Source organism: Microdochium trichocladiopsis (genome assembly GCF_020744255.1).
Source record: "Microdochium trichocladiopsis strain MPI-CAGE-CH-0230 chromosome Unknown B0I36scaffold_3, whole genome shotgun sequence".
In the NCBI taxonomy this organism is placed as follows: Eukaryota; Fungi; Ascomycota; class Sordariomycetes; order Xylariales; family Microdochiaceae; genus Microdochium; species Microdochium trichocladiopsis.
The window spans coordinates 3235270-3255056 of NW_025763546.1; the positions used below are offsets into that span (position 1 = coordinate 3235270).

At 54.9% G+C, this 19787-nt stretch overlaps 4 protein-coding genes across 4 annotated transcripts; 2 read left to right on the forward strand and 2 right to left on the reverse strand.

Moving 5' to 3' along the window:
* The first annotated feature begins 41 nt into the window (after nucleotides 1-41).
* On the forward strand, nucleotides 42-6840 carry B0I36DRAFT_382273 (putative sister chromatid cohesion protein Mis4). Its single transcript, XM_046160907.1, has 3 exons — nucleotides 42-558; nucleotides 684-864; nucleotides 971-6840. Exons 1-3 carry the CDS (start codon nucleotides 369-371, stop codon nucleotides 6435-6437), a joined length of 5838 nt encoding a protein of 1945 aa, XP_046015691.1. The 5' UTR covers nucleotides 42-368; the 3' UTR covers nucleotides 6438-6840.
* Nucleotides 6841-8855: 2015 nt separating this feature from the next.
* Nucleotides 8856-11360, reverse strand: B0I36DRAFT_318698 (uncharacterized protein). The gene is made up of 2 exons (XM_046153326.1): nucleotides 11050-11360; nucleotides 8856-10981 (listed from the first exon to the last, which is right to left on the reverse strand). The coding sequence occupies exons 1-2, from the start codon at nucleotides 11296-11298 to the stop codon at nucleotides 9284-9286; spliced, it is 1947 nt and encodes a 648-aa protein (XP_046015692.1). The 5' UTR covers nucleotides 11299-11360; the 3' UTR covers nucleotides 8856-9283.
* Nucleotides 11361-13501: 2141 nt separating this feature from the next.
* B0I36DRAFT_406110 (kinase-like domain-containing protein) lies at nucleotides 13502-15197 on the forward strand (the record flags this gene model as incomplete). The annotated part of the gene is made up of 7 exons (XM_046161806.1): nucleotides 13502-13627; nucleotides 13657-13724; nucleotides 13785-14125; nucleotides 14187-14390; nucleotides 14455-14573; nucleotides 14662-14827; nucleotides 14909-15197. 7 exons carry the CDS (start codon nucleotides 13502-13504, stop codon nucleotides 15088-15090), a joined length of 1206 nt encoding a protein of 401 aa, XP_046015693.1. The 3' UTR covers nucleotides 15091-15197.
* Nucleotides 15198-15562: 365 nt separating this feature from the next.
* On the reverse strand, nucleotides 15563-19049 carry B0I36DRAFT_382276 (fungal-specific transcription factor domain-containing protein). The gene is made up of 7 exons (XM_046160908.1): nucleotides 18423-19049; nucleotides 18278-18308; nucleotides 18135-18186; nucleotides 17299-18041; nucleotides 16813-17161; nucleotides 16127-16677; nucleotides 15563-16040 (listed from the first exon to the last, which is right to left on the reverse strand). The coding sequence occupies exons 1-7, from the start codon at nucleotides 18789-18791 to the stop codon at nucleotides 15946-15948; spliced, it is 2190 nt and encodes a 729-aa protein (XP_046015694.1). The 5' UTR covers nucleotides 18792-19049; the 3' UTR covers nucleotides 15563-15945.
* Nucleotides 19050-19787: the final 738 nt, after the last annotated feature.

Genomic DNA, 19787 nt, shown 5'->3' on the forward strand with positions numbered 1-19787 from the left:
CGATTCGAGCTTCCGTTGTCGCCCTGCACAACAACTATTAACGCTGAGAAACATCGCGAGCGCACGCAAAGCCAACCCGACATCGCGGCCTCGCAAGTGCCTTCACAGAGGCTCGGATTGGCTTTCGGAACCGCGCGACGCCCTCGTGACACGTTCCAGTCTCGCGATTTGCGACAACACCCGAAGTCGCCAACCGTCGGTCCAGACCCCCGTCGCAAGCTCGTCGAGACCACTCGAATACACATGGAGACAGGGCCGGAGCGAAACCTGAACCTCTGAGCGACAAACCAAATAGACAATGCCCACGAACCCGGCCTTGGGATTGCCGTAATCTGTGGCCGTTGGCTCGCGACGCCAACGCTCTCGAGATGGCGGATCCGTTCCTAGCCGGCCAGAATGGCGGCATGCCATACTACAACGAGGCATCGGATCCCCAGGCATACCACGATGGTGCGCAGCAGCAACAGCGTTATGGCTACCAGGTGCAGCGGCAGCCATACACGCTGAACGAGGCACTGCCATACACTCCGTTCACCTCAATCTATCCGTTCCAGTCGGGTAAGAGCGACCCCCGACCCGCACCTTCCTCCACGCCTTCACCTCTGCTGGACGGCTCCGGGCTTCTGTCCCCGTGGCTACATGCACTTACCAACGAACACATTTGCTGACTTCTGCCTCCACAGACATCATCAACACACCAACAATTGGCTCTGGGCCGCTCGCGCCACCCGTGGCTGGACTACTGCCACGAGATGACCTGCAAGCGCTGAACCGCGAAGCGTCAGAAAACCCACAGTCGAAACGTGTCGAAGGAAGCCTGGATTTCATACAGAACTTACTACAGGCAGACAACATAACCGAATTGTGGGTGCTCATTATGTTTCGCACCAAGCCTTGTCCATATAGGCGGAGGCCATTGTGCCCGTTCAGGACCTCCTCACTAGTATTCCGCTGACCACTGCCCTCATAGCAAGTTCAAGACAGTACCATCGGCGGCCTCTGTGGGCGGCTCCGTCTCCAAAAGCTTGGCTAATGGTCTTTCGCCTTTTACGAGACTGATCTTCGATCAAACATCTGTCAGCTACACTTCCTCCTCACCTGATGTCCAGAGGACGTCCGTCTCGAACGCACCCAGCATGTCTCCCAAAGTGCTCAAGAAATCGCCAAAGGCACGGCGGTCTGATCCGCCCAAGATCGTCAAGCATAATCCTGCTTCCATCAGCAATGGGTCGTCGAACTCAAAGCCTCGAATAGAAATCAGGCTACCCACGCAGAGGGAGCTCGAAGCTGGACTGGCTATGCAACAGCAACCGGCGAAGTATGAGCCCACACATCAGTTGCCGCCTGCGCCGACGCAGCCGCAAACTGTCTCCTTAGCGGATCTAATGATGAAACCACCGTCGCCTATACCGATTATGCCAGCGCGGCCCCTCCCTCCCATTGAGGATCGTGCGGTGAACGAGCCCGAACCACAGGCGCAGGCGACATCAATAGAAGTCCAAGGGACAAAGGCCGAACCAGAAGTCCTAGTCAAAGCAGAAGACATCCCTACAAATCCCACCTTCGAAAATTCTGTACAAGAGACCAGCGAGCTGCATTCCAAAGCTGAATCTAATGAGTCTCATTCAACGTTGGATACAGCCGATGCGCGACCGGTCTACGCGAGGACGTCTTCGCAAAGTCAAGGTCTGAATGGCTTCCACGTAGAGTTGCCCACTGCCAAGTTCGATAGACAGGAGTTCGCAGTAGTCAACGATCCTCTGAGTGCTCCCTTGCACCTCTCCACCAAGAAGGGCTCAGGCTTCAGTAACGAGGACTTACTCAACAACGATTTCAACCAGCGGGATCTTGCGAATGTTGCTATTTCAGAACTTCAACGGTGCTTCCAAGAAATCTTTGCTGCTGAAGATGCTCTGGGAGGTCAACCGGGGTCGTCGTCTCATCTCATCATGGTCACAAACGACGGTGATTCGATGATGACTGTTGCAGCTCACACCAGAGCTCACAACCAGATCAGGAAGACCATCGAGCTGGATTGCTTTAAGCAAGCGCCCGTCGATGAGGTTATCCGCATTCAGAATCTCAGCGAAGTCAGTATCAGGCACGTAGACTCTCTAGACTTCAAGCTCGACGAGGGCTGGGGTGAAACAGAGGTGGGCTTCTGGGCTCAGCAATTGCCAGACATCGAGGCAGGTCTCAAGGCCGCTCGCACTGCACTCCGCGTCATGTGTGGAGGTCGTGAAGAGAAGCAGCTTTACTCGGAGGACTTGATACATCAGAGCCTCAACATCTTCAAGAACGTCATGGAGGGAATCGTCGTTCCCCTCGCTGAACTACGCAGCACAGACAATACGGGGCCGCTGTTCAAGCTTGTCTCGATTCACAAGAAGGCCATTGGATCACTGTTCACCGCCTGCCAGCGGCTGTTCTCCTTGATGTCAGACCTAATTGTGAATACAGACCTCTCTGAGAGTGTCGTGAACACATTGGAATATGCGTCGTCGAAGCTCATCTTCGTCGAAAACGCGTACAGCGAGAAAGACTCCGTGTTGGGAGTGCAGCGGTTTGACGGCCTGCGGTCTGTCGCGATGAACATGCTTTCACAGATATTTGTGATGAATCCCAACCAGCGCCAAGGCATCTTCACCGAGATTCTCACATCGCTTGAGAAGCTACCTGTCGGAAAGCAGCGCGCGCGTCAGTTCAAGCTGTCAGATGGTGGCAGCATCCAGCCCGTGTCTGCGCTCATCATGCGTCTGGTGCAAGCCAGCGCAGGAAAAGTCGAAAACGAGCGAGGAGTTCGACATGGGGCAGTTCTGAATGCAGTCGGGGAGGATGGCGAGAGCGAGGATATAGGGCTCCCAACTGCTCCAGTATATGCTGTCAGGACGGAGGATTTCGCCGCTATCCAGCATTCGACTGCTGTTCAGGAGATTTCGGGACTCGCAGAGCCACTCATCAATGCTGCAGCTCGGGATGCCAGCTACGTGGTCAACTTCATCGTTGAGAGAGCTCTCAAGTCGACCAAGTCTGGTGACACACCCTACCGCAATCTACTGGATCTCTTCGTTGAAGACTTCACGACGTGTTTGGACTCTCCAGATTGGCCAGCCGCCGAGCTTCTGCTGCGGTTGCTCATGTTCATGATGGTCAAACAGGTTGATGGGAAAGAGAATTCCGCTCCTGCACGTAACATGGCACTCGAATTACTGGGAGTCATGGCTGCAGCGATATCGAAACTTCGATCACACGTGCGCAAGATCGCCGCCAATTTCGAGGGTAGTGATGCCGATGCGCTGGGCCTTTGGCTGGCTGACTTGACCTCAACGGCTCTAGAGGGAAAGATCTCGCCAGACAAGGTCCTCGGCTGGCTGGGTCCTTACCGCATTGTGCTCGAGTTTCTTCAAGACCGAGTCACTGACGACCAGTACCTGAAGGCTGCAATTTCCTACCTCGTCACAGACTGGGCATCGCAGATTAGCGCTGGGTACGACTCGGAGACCAGCGATGATGTTGATGATAGGGACGCAGAATATGGGCGGACAGCATATCGTTTGAGGAACATGATAGAAGACTCCAAGTGGCTCTCGCGCGAGTACAGCTTCAAGCAAGTGGCTGCAAAGCATGCTCGTTTGGCACATTCGATCGTCCTCCTCCGATCGAGCTTCTGCTCGTCCTTCAACGTTGTCCTCAACATTCTCCTTGGTTCTATGACGACGGACCAAGCCACCGTGCGGAGCCGCAGCATCAAGAGCATCAACCAGGTCCTAGAAACAGACCCGACAATCCTGGATGGTGATAGCGTCGTCATCCAGCTCATCCTCCAATGTTCGAGCGACTCATCACCACAGGTCCGCGACTCCGCACTTGGTCTCATAGGGAAGTGTATCAGTGTTCGACCACATCTGGAAGGCATGATGACACCGACAGTGATTCAGAGATGCACGGATTCTGGTGTTGGCGTGCGAAAGCGTGCCATGAAGCTTGCCAAGGACATTTACCTAGGAAACCAGAGCAAGGAAGTGCGAAGCACAATTGCCAACGGACTTCTGCACCGTATGCAGGACCCAGACGAGGGTGTCCGCGAGTTGGCGAGGCAAATGGTCGAAGAGATCTGGATCTCACCCTTTTACAAATCGGACGATTCTGTCGAGTCTAAACAGGCCTTGACGGATCACGTTGCTCTGATGGTGCAAACAGTCAAGCATGGCAATTCTGCCCCAGTCTTGGACAAAGTCTTGCAGATAATATTGTCGCCAGAGTCTAAGCTTGCAGCGGCCAATTCTAAGGTGTGCAAAAGACTCGTGGCGAGTATGTTCGACCTTCTGGACAATCCTGAATCAGAGGACACTTCAGCACCTTCCGGCAAAGACGCTTTGCAGGTCCTGATGATTTTCGCCAAAGCGGACCCCAAGCTCTTCACCTTTGAGCAAATCAAGCTTTTGAAGCCTCACATTGCAAGTGTGAGCACCAGCGAGGACCTGGCTGTTGCGAGAGCTGTCGTTGTGATTTATCGCCGCGTTCTGCCAGAAGTATCCAGCGTCAACCCACAATTTCTTGCTGACGTCCGCAAGGATCTGATGCCAGCCGTATCGAAGGTCGGCAGGGCACTACTGGACGACGTGATCGCTTGCTTGTGGATCATGAGCGGCCTCCTCCAGACCTCTGAGCACCTGGCACGTCTCGTGTCCTCGAGTCTTGCAGGCATTCAGAAGATTAGGGCTTTCACTGCCAAAGGACCTTTGGACCAGCAGAAGATACGACAGTTCGATCGTTACTCACTGATCGTCGGCATGGCTGGCAAACACTGCGATCTCGATGCACATGCCGATATCTTCAAAACGCACTTCCCCAAGTGGCAAGGGGGGTCTGTCTCGAAGTTGATGGTCGACGTTTTGATCTTCTTTGCTAGCCCCAGCCAGCCTCTTGATATTCGCCGCCCAGCTCTTGACGCGGTTGGACTTGTCTGCCAGTCCAACCCGAGGAACTATGTTTCCGCCAACGTCTACACCGCTTTCCAGCAGGTCTTCGATGAGGAGAACCAGGTGCTTGAGTCCATGATTCTTAGGTCACTGAAAGAGTTCTTGTTTACGGAAGAACGCCGATCAGAACAGAGCGCTGCGACTGCCACCAAGGGGAAGGAGCAAGCCAAGAAGGACCTCAAGGTCATGGGCGGTACCACTTTCGATGATGTGGCCAGTGCAACAACCCAGCGTTTCCTCAAGCATCTCACACGTATTGCCCTGTCGAACCCTGACGACCATGCCTTCCTTGCCATGGAGGTATTGGCCACCATCAACAGACAGGGTCTGGTTCACCCGAAGGAGACAGGCATCACTTTGATGACCTTGGAAACATGCCCGCACCCGAAGATCAGCGAGCTTGCGTACCACGAGCACCGCGCTCTTCATGAGAAGCACGAGACGGTCCTAGAACGCGAGTACGTGAAAGCGGTTCAGTCAGCCTTCCAGTATCAACGAGACGTCATCCATGATGCTCGGGGTGCCACAACAGACCCATTTGCACCGAAGCTCCATCAGCTTGTAGAGGTTCTCAAGATCAGTAAATCCAAGAATCGTCTCCGCTTCTTGGAGAAGCTTGTCGCGCAGGTCGATTTTGAGCTCGCCAAACTCGACATGAAAGATGACATCCCCCAGCATGTAGAGTACTCGCGTTTCGTTCTGGAGAACATGGCATTTTTCGATTATGTCACCATCGGAGAACTTCAGGCCGCTGTGGCAGGAATGGAGAAGCTCTTTACCGGCACTGGTGCTAGCATCGCGCAGATCATCGAGGCCGAAGTTCTGCAGGTCAGCATGGTCAACGTGACAAACTCGCAACAGCCTACTGAGGGCGAGATGTCGGCCCCTGCAACCTTTGAGCCGCCAGTTCCTGTTGAGAGGTTGCGCCGCCTGGCTGCGGGCTCGACTGTCTTCATGCTGTTGTGGGAGGCAAGAACTCATCTTCGGCGCACGTATGGTGTCAATGCCAGTCGGCGTGAAACCAAGGGCAAGGGAGTCACCAAGGACCTTACAAAAGCGCCATTCAAATTGCCCAATGCTACCGGAGACAAGTTCTGGGAGGATGTGCAGAACATCATGACCGGCTTTGATTCTCCCAGGCGAATGACAGAGCAATGCAAGACATTCGTAGAGCTACTGAATGTCGACAAAGACTTCAAGGTCGCCGATGACGACGACGAGGAATTTGACGCCGACGAAGATCCTCAAACACCCGACGCCGAAGATGACGACGATGACGATGGCGGTGCAGTTGAGGGGAGAGGGCGCAAGCGCAAAGCAGCAAACACACCAAGTGGTCGTCACAAGCGCGCCAGGTCCGATTCCAAAGGACCCCATGGCCGCGGCAGACCCTCGAAGACGCTGCAGAACGATGATGATGCAAATATGAACGACGAGGGAAGTGCCTGGATATAGGGGTATGGCCAAGGACATTTCACTACTGGGCTCTGTGATGCTCGCCACTGATGCAGTCAGAAAAGAGATCAGGTTTGAGGAATGAGGTGGATCAAGGCGCCGGTTGCATTTTGGGAGGAGCGCTGTAAAGATAGGGAATCGAGTCGTGCCGGGCGCTTCGTGTTCAGACAACGAAGTCGGCAGGCTCCCTGTGCATTTGCCTTGGCGTCACGAGATTTCATGGGACACATCAGATACGGCAAGCGATCTGCTTTATTTGTAACAATGATACCTGGACAGAGCGTGCTCTGTTTTCAAGAGAAAGTGCAGTAGCTAGCCAAAGTAGCACGGAGATAACGTGCTAATATTTCTGGCTTTAGAACATTCACAAAGGCACAACATGCATCATTATCGGTGATGTCTCCGTCCTAGATCTTGCCATGCGAATGCACGCTCCGAGCATATGAGCAACTGACCGCTGACAATGAAAATCGCACGTCTGACGGTCAAAGACTTAATTGTCTTTTTTGTTTTTTCTTTCAGCTATGGATGTCTGTTCACTTTTCGCTCGGGAAGTATTGTTTTCCCCGCTGACTCTCATGTTTGCCACCACGAGACGATGGAAAAGAAAAGCGCAACTGTACTGCATTACTCCCTCTGTGTCCTGTGACTAGATATCCGGTGTAGATCAAAACGTTTATTTGTAACGTAATCCACGGGTGAGCGGGTCACACGGGTGAACGGGTCACTTTACTGCAATTTAATTGAGGTTCACTTCCTTCTCCTTTTTCTCCACCTCCAATCATGGGACGACAATCAATTGAAAGTGATTTGGTTCTAGCGTTAAATGCGCTCCAATCCGACCCAAAATTAAGCGTACGAAAGGCTGCGCAGATCTATAATGTATCTCGTACGACACTCCAGCAACGATACCACGGCCGAGCTGCGAAACACGACACCCGACCACCCTGCCAGAAATTAACCTCATACGAAGAGGAGAGTATCGTACGATACGTACTCGACCTAGATTCGCGTTCATTTCCACCGCGGTTAAGTGGTGTTCGAGAAATGGCGGATCGACTCCTCCGCGTACGCGACGCGCCACGCGTTGGAACGAACTGGGCCTCAACCTTCGTACGACGACGACCTGAGCTCCGTACGCGTTTTAATCGAAGAATCGATTACCAGAGGGTCCTTTGCGAGGATCCGGACGCGTATCGCGCGTGGTTTGAGCTCGTACGAAACATAATCGCGAAATACGGGATCCACGATGACGATATCTATAACTTCGACGAAACGGGCTTCGCGATGGGCAAGATCTCCGCCGAAACTGTCGTTACGACCTCCGATCGACGCGGGAGGCCAAGAGCCGTACAACAAGGCAATCAGGAATGGGTTACAGTAATCCAGGGTATCGCGTCGTACGGCTATTCAATCCCGCCATACATTATCTTCGCCGGGAAGGTCCACCTCGACTCCTGGACCGCGAATAGCCCTCTACCGGCCGACTGGGTAATCGCGCTTTCAGAAAACGGTTGGACGACGAACGAGAGAGGCCTAGAATGGGTAAAACACTTTGATTTCCATACAAAGAGTCGTACGAAGGGTACCCACCGCCTCCTTATCCTCGACGGCCACGAGAGCCACCATTCCGTCGATTTCGAGCTCTACTGCAAGGAACAGAATATTGTCACGCTCTGTATGCCTGCTCATTCGTCGCATAAGCTCCAGCCTCTCGATGTTGGGTGTTTTGGACCTCTGAAACGGGCGTACGGTAAAGAAATCGAAGGTCTAATGCGGGCGCACGTAACCCACGTTTCAAAGGAGGACTTCCTCCCAGCCTTTTATAAGGCGTACGACGCTGCAATGACCAAATCAAACATCCAGGCAGGCTTCAGAGCGACAGGCCTAGTACCGTACGACCCGAATTATGTGATTTCGCAGCTAGATATGAAGTTTCATACGCCGACACCACCAGGTTCCTCTGCTGGACTACCACCCCCATGGGTTTCAAAGACGCCGAACAACCTAATTGAGACCGAATCGCAGACGAAGTATATTGAAAATCGCATCGTACGACACCAGAATAGCTCACCGTCGTCCATTGTTGAGAGCCTACGGCAGCTGAGAAAAGGAGTTATAATGATGGTACACGAGCAGGACCTTATGCGCCAAGAGCTCGCCGAACTTCGAGATGCAAATGACCGCCTCAGCCGCCGTCGTCGTACGAAAAGAAAGCAGCTACAGAAAGGAGGGTCCCTCACGATTGATCAGGCAAAGGATTTGAAGGCTCAAATCGATGCGACGCAGCAGTTAATAGCGGAAACGAGTCAGAATAGTGGTCGTACGAGGAGGCCCGAAACGCGCGCGCGACGATGTGGCGTCTGCGGCGAGCCCGGTCATAATGCTCGTACGTGTCAGAAAGTTGTATCTGCCTCTGAAGAAGAGGATTCTGAATAGTTTGAATTGATTTAAGGCGTTGTGGTTAAATTGTCTTATATATTGTCGTACGAGTTACTGGAAGGTGACCCGTTCACCCGTGTGACCCGCTTACCCGTGGATTACGTTAACTTAATAGAGTATGGTCATCATCTTCGCCATCATCCCGCCCGTGTCGCTGCGTCACTGTGCACATGCTGAAGGTACTTCCGGTAGGCTGGCTCTCGCCATCTCCGAGCCGTGGGTTGCGTAGACTAGGATTGTGCTTCAACTAGGAAAATGTATGCATGCATGCATGCAAGAAAAAGAAACCCGACTGATTGCTTAGGTGTGAGCAGACGGAAACATGTCGACTTCCCCAGCCGGCGGGATCAATCAGTCGGACTCCCCGTCGTTTTACCTGACTAGCTCGTGTTTCCTGTGGATAACTACATGAAATTATCCAGATCGTCGTCGTCATCGTCAGACGGTGCTGACCAGTCGTCCTCGTCGTCCTCGTTGGTGACAGCCTGGGTCTTGCCGTCCTTGCCGTCCTTGCCGCCGTCGCACGCCTGGTTTGCACCAGCGGTGGCATCACTATGATTGCTAATCTTGATGACTGAGCTGTCCTGGGCCGTGCCGGCGTCCGCCATCGCGGTGTCTTCTCGATCGTGTACGGACCGATCAGCGGCCGATCCCATGGTCTGATCGCCACCGCCGGCAGTCTCGTTCGATGTACCCTCCAGAGTCTCTGCCGTGGGTGAAGAGCCGAGACTCAGGTCATGCACATCTCTCGCCATCGCGTTGACCATGCTACCTCCCTCGCTAGGTGTCATGACCGAGCTCGGCGCATATGACGAGGCTGCGCGGGTGCCCGTGACTGTGCTGCCGGTTGGAACTGCGATCTTGGATCGCCCGGACGTGAGCGTCTCGGTGTCGTCGAAGTCTATGGTGTTGCGGTCGCCGCCGAAGTCGTCTTCCGTGCCGACCATGCTCATAGCAGGTGCGTCGGAGGGTGCGATGCTCGACGAGAAGTCTGTGAAATCAGACATTACAGAGTAGCCTGTATGGTACGCTGGCCCAGGGCCGATAGGGCCCATGTCTGCGTCAGGCACATGTCCCTCCTGGAAAACCCCGCCCGTCCCGTCGTCAAGGCCGCCAGCCCATAGAGGGAGATACTTGAACTCTTCGTCAGTGAGGCCGAGCGCTAGATGGCCAGACCGAGCGAGCGATACTTCGAGATCGCGTGGGTGTGCCCAGGCATTCTTAAGTTCGGCGAGAGCCGTGCACACCTGCTGGTGCAAGACAATCAGGTCCAGCTGGTATATGGAACCTCGGGGCACAGGTAGTTTGCCCTCCTCTACAGCGAAATGGATGCTTGAGTTGAATATGGTGACTTGGCGTACGAGCAGTTGCTGGCAAGCGACAAATTCGGACCACACCATTGGCGCCTCTGTCAGACGCTGCCAGTAGTCGGTCAGTGCGCGCCTCGACAACGGGACCATGGTCTGCCAAGTGGTGAAATAGGACATGAACCGTGACCGAGGCACGTAGCACTGGCGGTTGCGTTCAATGCTTGTTTCAGTCTCACTGCTGAAGGCGCTGGAGTCGGGCGCATTAGCAATACCGTGCATGAATTGGATCAGCGATCTGTACACCTGAAAGAAATGCGCTCTTATCTTGTCGAGTGAGGCGGATGCGACGAGCGGCGTTGCAGCTGATGTCCGGGGATTGAGGTTGATATTTGGCAGGTCTGCTCCAGGCTCGACTGTGCCGATCATCTCGCCGATTTGCATAAACTGTTTCCACTGGTCAATCCGTAATAGCGTGAATACCCATGGGCTGACTAGATCCGCATTGACCTGCTGTACCCGCTCCGTGTACTTGTTCGTGGCGTGTTGGATCACATTTTCCAGCTCATCGGGTAGTTCTCCGCGTGGACGTCCAAGTACTGTAAACCGCCGACTGTGGGAGAGGGGAGTTGGACTAAGCGCCTCCATCGCATTCTCGGCGACGAGGATACGCATTGCAGCACGGGTGACGTCCCGGAGACCAAGGTTCCAGCCTATCTTAAGAGCCGTTTCTGGCTCGAGATCAATGAAGTCCGAGTTGGGCTGTGCCATGAACCAGGTGAACACAGGATCTCGCTGCGATCGGTGTGAGTATGGCTCCCTCTGCCAGGCGCTCTTTTCTGTCGCGATGGGGATGGACTTACAATCACACTCGCGCAATCAAACTGCTTCGCTATGCCTGCGATGGTGTAGACGCGGATTGCCGAGTTGAGCACAAGATCGGCGCCAAGTATTGTTCGAATAAGACGAATTATATTTGCTCTGTGCCGGACGGGGCAATATTCTGGGACCATGCGAAGCGGCGACATCTCAATGTCCTCAAGGTTGTCCTTGGGCAACCCATGTTCACGATTGAGAGGAAGGACAACGCCGGACTTTGACTCATAGTTCATTGGGACGTTGATGTGCTCTGGGCAGTTGTCGTCGTGACCAGAGACGAGGAAACGCGAGATGCCCAGCCTTTCCATGTTGATCCACCAGTCGCGCACGCCGTCCGGGATGGAGAGCTCTGCGAGCTGTGCCGCGACGTCGTCACCCTCGCTTGACGGAGTCAGGTCGAGCACGTACTTGACATCGGGCCCATACTGCGCCGGATTGATATACCTGCGAACACGAGTCTGTGCCCGCTCAGAGTAGAGCCTTTTGAAGAAGGTAGACCCCGTGCCGAGAAGAACCTCTGAGGGGGCGCGAAAAGTCGTAGACCGCCAGAGGCGGCCGTTACATTTGATGAACGTGGGCTTCGTGGAGGGGAAGTCGACGAGGATGAGCGTGTCGCCGGTGGTGTACATGGTCTCCATGTTGTCCAGGGCGTAGGCATCATCCGCCCCCCGTTGCTCGCTCCCGGTAGTGTTCGCATCAGGAACAGGCTGGTTCCTGAGCAGCCGTGAGATAGCATCGTCAAGTGTGGCTTCGCCAGGCGACTGTAAGGGTGAGCTCGGTGCCGCCTCTGACTGACTATCGCTGCCAAGCTCAGTTATGGCCAAGTCGGTAGCACCGTGGAAAGTCGGTCTTGCCGCTGTTGGTGTTGCCACTCCTGAGCCCTCACTGTCAGAGTCGGACTCCAGCCCCCGCGGGTCCCAGTCCATGTCTATGTCCAGCGACGGGACATGGTGGCCGCTGAGCGAAGACATTGGTGTAGTGATTCGCAGGTACTACTGGTATTTGACGGTGCGTGAGCTGCTAGAGGGCCAGTATCACTGAGGGCGCGTCACGTCGAATGTAAACTGGTCGACAGGTGAGGAAGCAAGACACGTTGGAACAAGGCTCGATCTCCAGGGCTGAATGCGCAGTTGGGAATAATACGAGCGAAAGCAGGTGCCAGGCTCCTGCCGAGGGCCACTGCGAGGGCAGCCTCGGAGAGATGAATGCTGACGAGGATGTATGTAGTGACTTTGGTGTGATCTCAGTCTAGGCTCGTTGAAAGTTGTGGCAGGGTCACGTTGACAAGACGAGGGAAACAAAATAAGACGAGGATTGATGACCCGTCGTGACTAGCAGGTGGTGTAGATGAACGAGGTGTCGCTTGTTTACGAATCAAGAACAAGGGGATTATTGATTCAGCCTAGAGTTGGAAGGCACGCTGGGTCAATCAAGGCGTCACAGGGAGCCAAAGGGATCAAGGCATTGTTGGTCAAAGGGGAGACTTGGAAAAGGCCAGAGGAGAGAGCCTGAGCTGACAAGCAAGGCTGTGTGTGCATTGCACGTGGATGCAGCGTGGTGAGGAGGGTGTTTGTTGTCTGCCTGTGCAACAACTGCGCCTGTTAAGCAAGTCCGTAGCAAGGCAGGCCGCCAGGCAGCAACCCCACCCACCCTCTACGCAGTTAAGATGGTCGGGCCTGGATGACTCCCATTGTGCCGCTGCCCCTCTCGAATGCAGGCAGCCATGGCAGCCAACCGCTAAGTGACAGCATCCTGGCCTTGTCTTACCTCTGTCTCGTGCGCGCTGTAATTATTTTGGAGGTGGTGTGCCTGGCCAGTGGGTGGTCCACGATTGGCGTAGAATCAGCCAGGCCCGGCACGCTACTGGTATCTAGAGTGTAAGTAACTGGTGGCGACATGCAACTGCCGCCTTGGCTTGGGGTAAGCCTTGATTGCTATATACTCTTATTAAGCTAAGGGCCTCGGTCAAGTATATTCCTCGGAGACAAGCCAAGGCCCTTTCTCTTTCTGTCGGGGATATACTTATACTATTAGTACGTCCACTCTACTTGTCACGGTCTCCATCTCCGGGAGGCACGTTTAGCAGAGACGTCGAGTCTACAACAAACGTATATATCTACAATGTAACCTCGAGCAGGACGCAGATAGCCTCATAGATATCAGGCTTCCCCAATACTATTACAAGACTGCCTCGCAATTACATCTTCCGCGACGTCTACTTTGACGTACTTAGACGAAGGGGAACATTAATGCTACCCGTTGGGAACACCCAGCCAACTGCCGCAAATGTGGAGCTGGGCCGACATGCACAATACCTAAATCCGTCACTCAACCGCCCTCATGACAGCTTCTTTGTGCCCATCTCTGGTGACCTTCTTCATTCTGCTCAATCGCGGCACCGTATCGCCTTTACTCGTCCGGCGCAGCTAGTCCGTCATGTTCAGGTCAGCTGCCAACCGCCTGAACTCGGTGCGAGGCAGGTTTTCGTCCTCGAAAGCAACCTCACCACATACTTTCGTCGAAGAGAGCCTTGCGCGCTATAGTCCTGGCGGCTACCATCCAGTACGTCTAGGAGACCACTTCTCCAATAGAAGAACAAGATAGTCTGCAAGCTTGGCTATGGCCTCTACTCGACCGTGTGGCTAGCCTTTGATCAAAGGTACGAAGCATTCTTTTCAGACTATACAAATCAGGCTGATTAGAGACTATTACCTAAAAGGGAGAAACGACATTTTGCCCTGAAGATTCTGACTGCCGATTCCTACGACGGCAAGCACGACACTTTTGAGATGGCCATCCTCAAGAAGATTAAGTCCCAGAGTGCGAATATTAGAGGACCAGGCCCGCAAAGCCTGCTTGGTCTGGTCGGTGACTTTGAACACACAGGTCCCCACGGCAAGCATACATGTCTCGTCTTCGAAGCAATGGGGCTAGACATGTCCAAGTTCAGACGCCTTTTCCCGCGTGCTTGTATCCCCGTGCCGCTCCTTAAAGACATTACACGGCAACTGCTCTCGGCTCTCGCTCTCCTGCATGATACCTGCAAGGTTATACACTGCGGTATGAAGCCTGCCAACATATCTCGTCCCTCGGATACTCGGACGACTAACAAAATATGTAGATATCAAACCACAGAACTTGCTCATCGAGACACCCAAGATCGCCAGCTTGTTTTCCAGCCTGAGCTCGGACAACTTTGTACCACAGCGACGTCCACTAGACCCACCACATGATTTCTACATGGAGTCAATGCAGGTTTCGTCGGCACAGGAAGATCTAGCGCAGGTACCGTCCGTGGCTGTCCGGCTAGCGGACTTTGGGACTGGTAAGTAAAGTCCATCACCAATGACCAGTATTCACAGGACACTAACTTTTCCGGAATGGAACAGCAAGCTGGGTCGACCGGCATCTGACCGAGTGGATCCAGCCGCAAATGCTCCGAGCTCCGGAAGTCATCCTCGGCGCCCCCTGGGACCACAAGGTCGATGTATGGAATCTCGGGCTCATCGTAAGAACCGCTAAAATCCCAGGACCCCTCCACTCAGTCGGCCTAATGAACACCAGAAGCTGACTTTTTTATTATTATCGCCTATCAGATCTGGGAGTTCGCCGAGGGATCGCTCGTGTTTGACGGCACCTGGACCGCCACGGCGCCGTACTCCTCCGAGGCACACCTCGCCCAGATGCAGGCTGTCTTGGGCAGCATGCCACAGTCCCTACTGACCCGGTCCAAGCACCGCAGCAAGTTCTTCCGTGAGGACGGTGAGTCCCGTGTGTGACGTTTCAGTGTGGAGTCTGCAATCATGCCAGGAGAAAACACGTGCTGATTACTTGTAATATCAGGGACCTTGCGTGAGCCGTCTCCTTTCCCTCACACGCCTCTCGAGTCGATCTGCAGAAACACCGCGTTCGACCACTCGGACAAGGCGCTGTTTCTCGACTTTATCGCGAGAATGATTCAGCTCGAGCCACAGGCACGACCGGATGCTCGGGAGCTGCTGCTCCACGAGTGGCTCAAGCAATAGCTGCTGCCCAAGGGTACGAGGTACCCGAGAGCTACTTCATGTACTCGGGAACTAACCATGGTAACCCCCGTAAGATGATTTAATTCTTACGCGGACTGAGCATGGACGCCTACCGTAGATGGTCGTTCTAATTCTGTATAACTTTTACAAAAGCACGCACACCCCCGCTCGACTGCTTCCGTACCTGGTTCCTTGCCATTCAAGTACGCCGGAAAGACAACCTGTGTGATATGCTATGGAACCACCATCTTATTGGTCGACCTGGTCTTGCCAAAAAAAACCAATCCCATGTATAAGATCATATCAACCGTCGCCAAGGCTGAAAGAGGACCGAGACAGAGGAATCCCGCCGGTTGTGCAGCTGTTCGTTTTCGTACCGAAGCCTTGTGAGCTCTGCGGGGAGACTGGCTTTAGTCACGTCCATATGCACCGAAACTATCGAAGGGCCCCAGATCCGCCTCGAGGTAGTGGTGTTATTCACTGCTTCTTTCTTCCTCTGATACTGTGTGATGTGTTTGAGCGAACCAGGGATAAGTTCAAGGAATGGCGCGAACACACTGCATCCAAAGGGACCTGTCAACAACACGTTTGCATAATACGCAAACGCCCATCATATTTGCAGCTACCTCGTGAACACAAATATACCACAACAAAAAGCACACCAGATCGAGCGGAAGATCGCTCCGCAAACTATTCCTTCTTGAATTCACAACAGCACCAAGATAAAAAATAAAAAATAAAAAAAAGAAGAGAAAAGAAAAGGGTATGCGTCCCCGCTCAAATGCAATCACAACCCGTGACACAGAAATGTAGGTTAATTACAAGGGGAGATGGATATACGCAGAGATATTGTTGTCACAGGAGCTCCCTCAGCACGGTGACTCTGGTCCTCGCAACCTCAGACCCCTGCGCACCCGAGCCCATAATCTCCATGATCTCCATCATTCGTGCTGATATTGCGGTCTGTCAGCAAAAGTTGCAGTGAGAGGAGAGTTCTTGGAAAGGGGGAAAAGGGGGGGGGGGAGAGAAAACTCACTGATGTCCGCCCTCGCCCTGGTGTAGAGAGGCTCCCTGCTGAGCAGCTGCTCGATATCACCCGCCGCCGCGGCATCGCTACCACCAGCAGTACTACTACTGTTCTTGCGCCCCCCGACGCTAATACTGCTCCCTCTCCTGCCCAGGAAAACCCCCTCCCTCCCAAGCTTCACTTCTCCTTCCCCGTCTGCATCCCCGCCGCCACCGCCGCTGCCTTGTTGCTGCTGCTGCTGCTGCTGGTCCCCGCCAGCCTCCGCGCCAAGTCTCCTCACCTCCTTCAATATCCCGCCGATGCACAGCGCCTCCAGGAACGCGCGGTGGTTCAGGACCCACCACACGCGGCTCTCCTCGGGCAGCAGCGCGAAAAAGGTAAAGAACGCCGTGATGGCCTCGTGCGCGGCCTCGAGCGTGGCCTTGATGTTGATCGGCACCTCGGGCGACTCGGAGGCGTGCACGAGCATCAGGTTGTGGTAGTAGTTGCTCGTGAGGAACAGCGTTTGGCGGACGACGCGCTTGTTGGTGACGGCGAGGTGGGCTATCGAGTCTTGGTTCCTGGTTTTCGTGGGTTGTCAGCGGGCGTGACAATGCATACAAACATCACCAGAGGCAGGGTCTAGTATATCTCGCAGAAGCAGACAAATAAAAGACAGGAAGTAGCAGAAGGAGAAGCAGAAAAAGACCACTCACCAGGACCGGAACACGTCCGGAAAGCTCCGATACACCCCTCGAAAGTCACCCACGAGCTTGCTCTTCTGCCTCTGCGTCGAGCAGATCGGCAGGTCCAGAGACCGTGGGCTGCAGATCGTCTCTTGCACGAGGTTCGCCAGCGTCCACGAGCCCCGGATGTACGCCGTGTCCGTGGGGTCCGAGTTGGCGATGCTCGACTCGTCGTCGTCAAAGTCGTCGACGTGCACGTCCGTGTGCGTCGCGTTGGGCGGGAGCGAGAGGAGCACCACGAAGAACGTGTCCTGCAGCAGCACGGCCTGCCAGAGCTTGCGGCGCTGCTGCTTTTCAAATGCGTTGGCGTGAGGTGTGACTGATTGTTTCGGGGAGTGTTAGATATAGAGAGAGATTTCTAGACTTGTCCAAGAGTCGTTTTGCGCTTGTGGCTTCGGGATCGAGCATGATGCCAAAAGGAGCTAGAAATAACTAGCACGAGAAGACTAAACTCACCAATGTTCGGGTCTCTATGCAAGCCCATGGCATAAGCCTGCCTCATCAACAACCCCGCAAAGGCCCAGCCATCCGAAGCATGGTTGTCGTTGATCAAGAAATAACACAGCAGCACCATGGCCTGGATGGACTGTATCGAGGCGGTGCTCATGTACGAGAACATGCGCAGCGCCTGGTTCCCCGCCGAGGCGTAAAACTCGGCCATCTGCCTGCGGTCGTCCTGCGTGCTCTTGGTCGTGCTGACAAACTGCGTGCCGAGAGCCAGCATGACAAAGAGCAGGGCGACGAACGAGGCGTCCGCCTTGTCCTTTTCCGCGCGCGGCAGAGACCAGAAGTGCTCGTACACGGCGTAGAAGGTCTGCCGGTGGACACATGGGTAGACTGGGTCCACGCACTCAAAGTACTGCGCGACTAGCATGTCGGATTGCACCTTTTCGGGCAGCACGCTGATGACTTCGGGCAGGCCACCCTCGCATGTCCAGTAGTTGGCAAAGGGATAGCCGGAGCCGATGCCAAAGACTTTGGACGCCGAGGGCAAGGAGAATGGGACATTTGATAGCAGGCCTGTGGACAAGGCAACGGAGCCAGACGAGACGATCGTACTGGTGAGGACACCTCTGTCAGCAATGTTTGGTAATGGTGGCCTGTCTGCTGTCGCGCCATTGCTGTGCAGGGAGAACGACGACCGCTTCTTGGGCGGTCTCGTCATCCTGCGGCCATTCGTAACTGCGCGTGATGTGCCCCTGAATACATCGTCAGCAGATATCGCACGAAATCAGCAGCGCAGTTGTCTCGGGACGAGAACACGGCTGCACCATGTCACGCGACCGACGTACTCGAGAACATTTGCCACATGCGCATATCGACATTCGGACTGGCGTTTTATACCTAAGAGATGCTGTCAGACTGGGTTCTGCTTGTGAAATGATGGGGGTCCGTGTCTTCTTGGATAAGCTCAGGGAGTCCCAAAACTACTCACATGCGAGACAATGTGGCCGGCCTCTATCGCACTATTTCGAACCAGCCGGGGGACACCAGGTTAGTGTACTTGGCCAACACAAAGAAGGCACACAAGCTGAGTAGCGTGCCAGAAGTGAGACAGCGTTCTGCCGACATGTGCTCACCTTGGTCTTGCGCTCCACGCACTCGAGACACGACAAGGTCGGCTTGTTGCGCTTCTGCTTCTTCCTGTCTGGCTCGCCAGACTCGGACGGGCCCGTGGTACTGGTGTTACCGGCGGCGCCGGCATAGCTCCCGCCGGGGCTCGTCTCCGTGGCCAGGTCCTCATCGCCGTCCTCGGTCGGCTCCAGCTTGGCCACGATGTAGGGCTGGACCGCAGACCGGGCCGAGTCTGGCGTGGCATAGACGACGCTGCCGTCTGCCGGAGACATCCCGGAAGAGGTGACATCCCCGGGACTCCTTACAGCGGTGGCGGCGGCGGCGGCGGCGGTAGCACGAGGGTGGGAGAACGGGAGGCCAGCCGCCGCCGACATGGGCGAGGCTCTGCCCGGGCGCAACACGGCGCCCTCTGTCGGGTCCAAACAATGGGGCGGTCCCCCCGTGCAACCTGGGACAGACAGCCACTGGCGGCTCTGGATCTGGCGATCTCGGGCAAGCACTGCGTGGTGCCCTGCAGGGAAAGTCGGGGCCCGGGGTCTGCGGGTGCAAGGCAGGACGAGCCGGGAATAGCAAGGAGTCGTCGGTGGTGTCACAACCACGGCAGGATGGAGAGGCAGAGAGGAAGCTTGGGGGGCCGCAGGCCGTGACCGTGCCCAGAGCTTGATTGCAGTCTTAGCGCGTGGTGGGTTTTCCGCACGCCGCAACGACATCATCGCCCGCCGCCCCGGGGCCCACTTCCCCGGAGGTGGGGGCCCCTAGCTGGCCCCCAACGAGGCTTGTACGCAACAAGCTCCAGAGGTCTCCCGAGGTCAGACGCCTGTCTGGCCTCGTGCACGCGTTTGCAATCAACCCAAATCGTTCACGCCGATCCGAGATTGTGGCGCAAGAGCACTGTTGATTCGCGATTCTCAGCCACAAAGTCCGCCGCTATCGGCCATCGGCCTAACAGCTGCCTGCTATGCTATGCTATGCTTTGCTATGCTGGGCTGTAGACCGCTTCTAATGCTCGCTTGCATGGAGCTGTTGTTCGTCGCCTCCCTTCTCTCCCCAATACTTGATTCCAACCCTGCCCTTTACCCTTCTGATGGTTTTCACACAATGAAAGGTGGCGCCAGTCCATTTCTGGTTGACGAGACTCGGGATCGCGGGCACAGAGCCATCTGGAATGCTCAGAGAGTGTCGTTGAGGACATCGAGAGGCCGGTCAAACCGTGCCAAGCTGGCCGGAGTGCACTTGACTCCTGCTGGACTGTTGCGCACGTCTTTCCATATCAAGAGAGGCGCCTTTACTCGCACGACATCTTTACTCGCACGAGCTGCCACCAGAGACTGTCAATGGGGGCTGCGACGAGGCTAGATGGCCCCAGGGCG

Bases quoted from the DNA above. Each gene is read 5' to 3' on its own strand.
- B0I36DRAFT_382276 (XM_046160908.1), bottom strand. From the start codon at position 18,791: ATGTCGGCGGCGGCTGGCCTCCCGTTCTCCCACCCTCGTGCTACCGCC. The intron at 18,042-18,134 runs GTACGTCGGTCG...CGATGTATTCAG, and splicing joins CATGTGGCAAATGTTCTCGA to GGGCACATCACGCGCAGTTA. The intron at 17,162-17,298 runs GTGAGTTTAGTC...CGAAACAATCAG, and splicing joins GCATAGAGACCCGAACATTG to TCACACCTCACGCCAACGCA.
- B0I36DRAFT_318698 (XM_046153326.1), bottom strand. From the start codon at position 11,298: ATGAACTATGAGTCAAAGTCCGGCGTTGTCCTTCCTCTCAATCGTGAA. The intron at 10,982-11,049 runs GTAAGTCCATCC...CACCGATCGCAG, and splicing joins TTGATTGCGCGAGTGTGATT to CGAGATCCTGTGTTCACCTG.
- B0I36DRAFT_382273 (XM_046160907.1), top strand. From the start codon at position 369: ATGGCGGATCCGTTCCTAGCCGGCCAGAATGGCGGCATGCCATACTAC. The intron at 559-683 runs GTAAGAGCGACC...CTGCCTCCACAG, and splicing joins AATCTATCCGTTCCAGTCGG to ACATCATCAACACACCAACA. The intron at 865-970 runs GTGGGTGCTCAT...CTGCCCTCATAG, and splicing joins GCAGACAACATAACCGAATT to CAAGTTCAAGACAGTACCAT.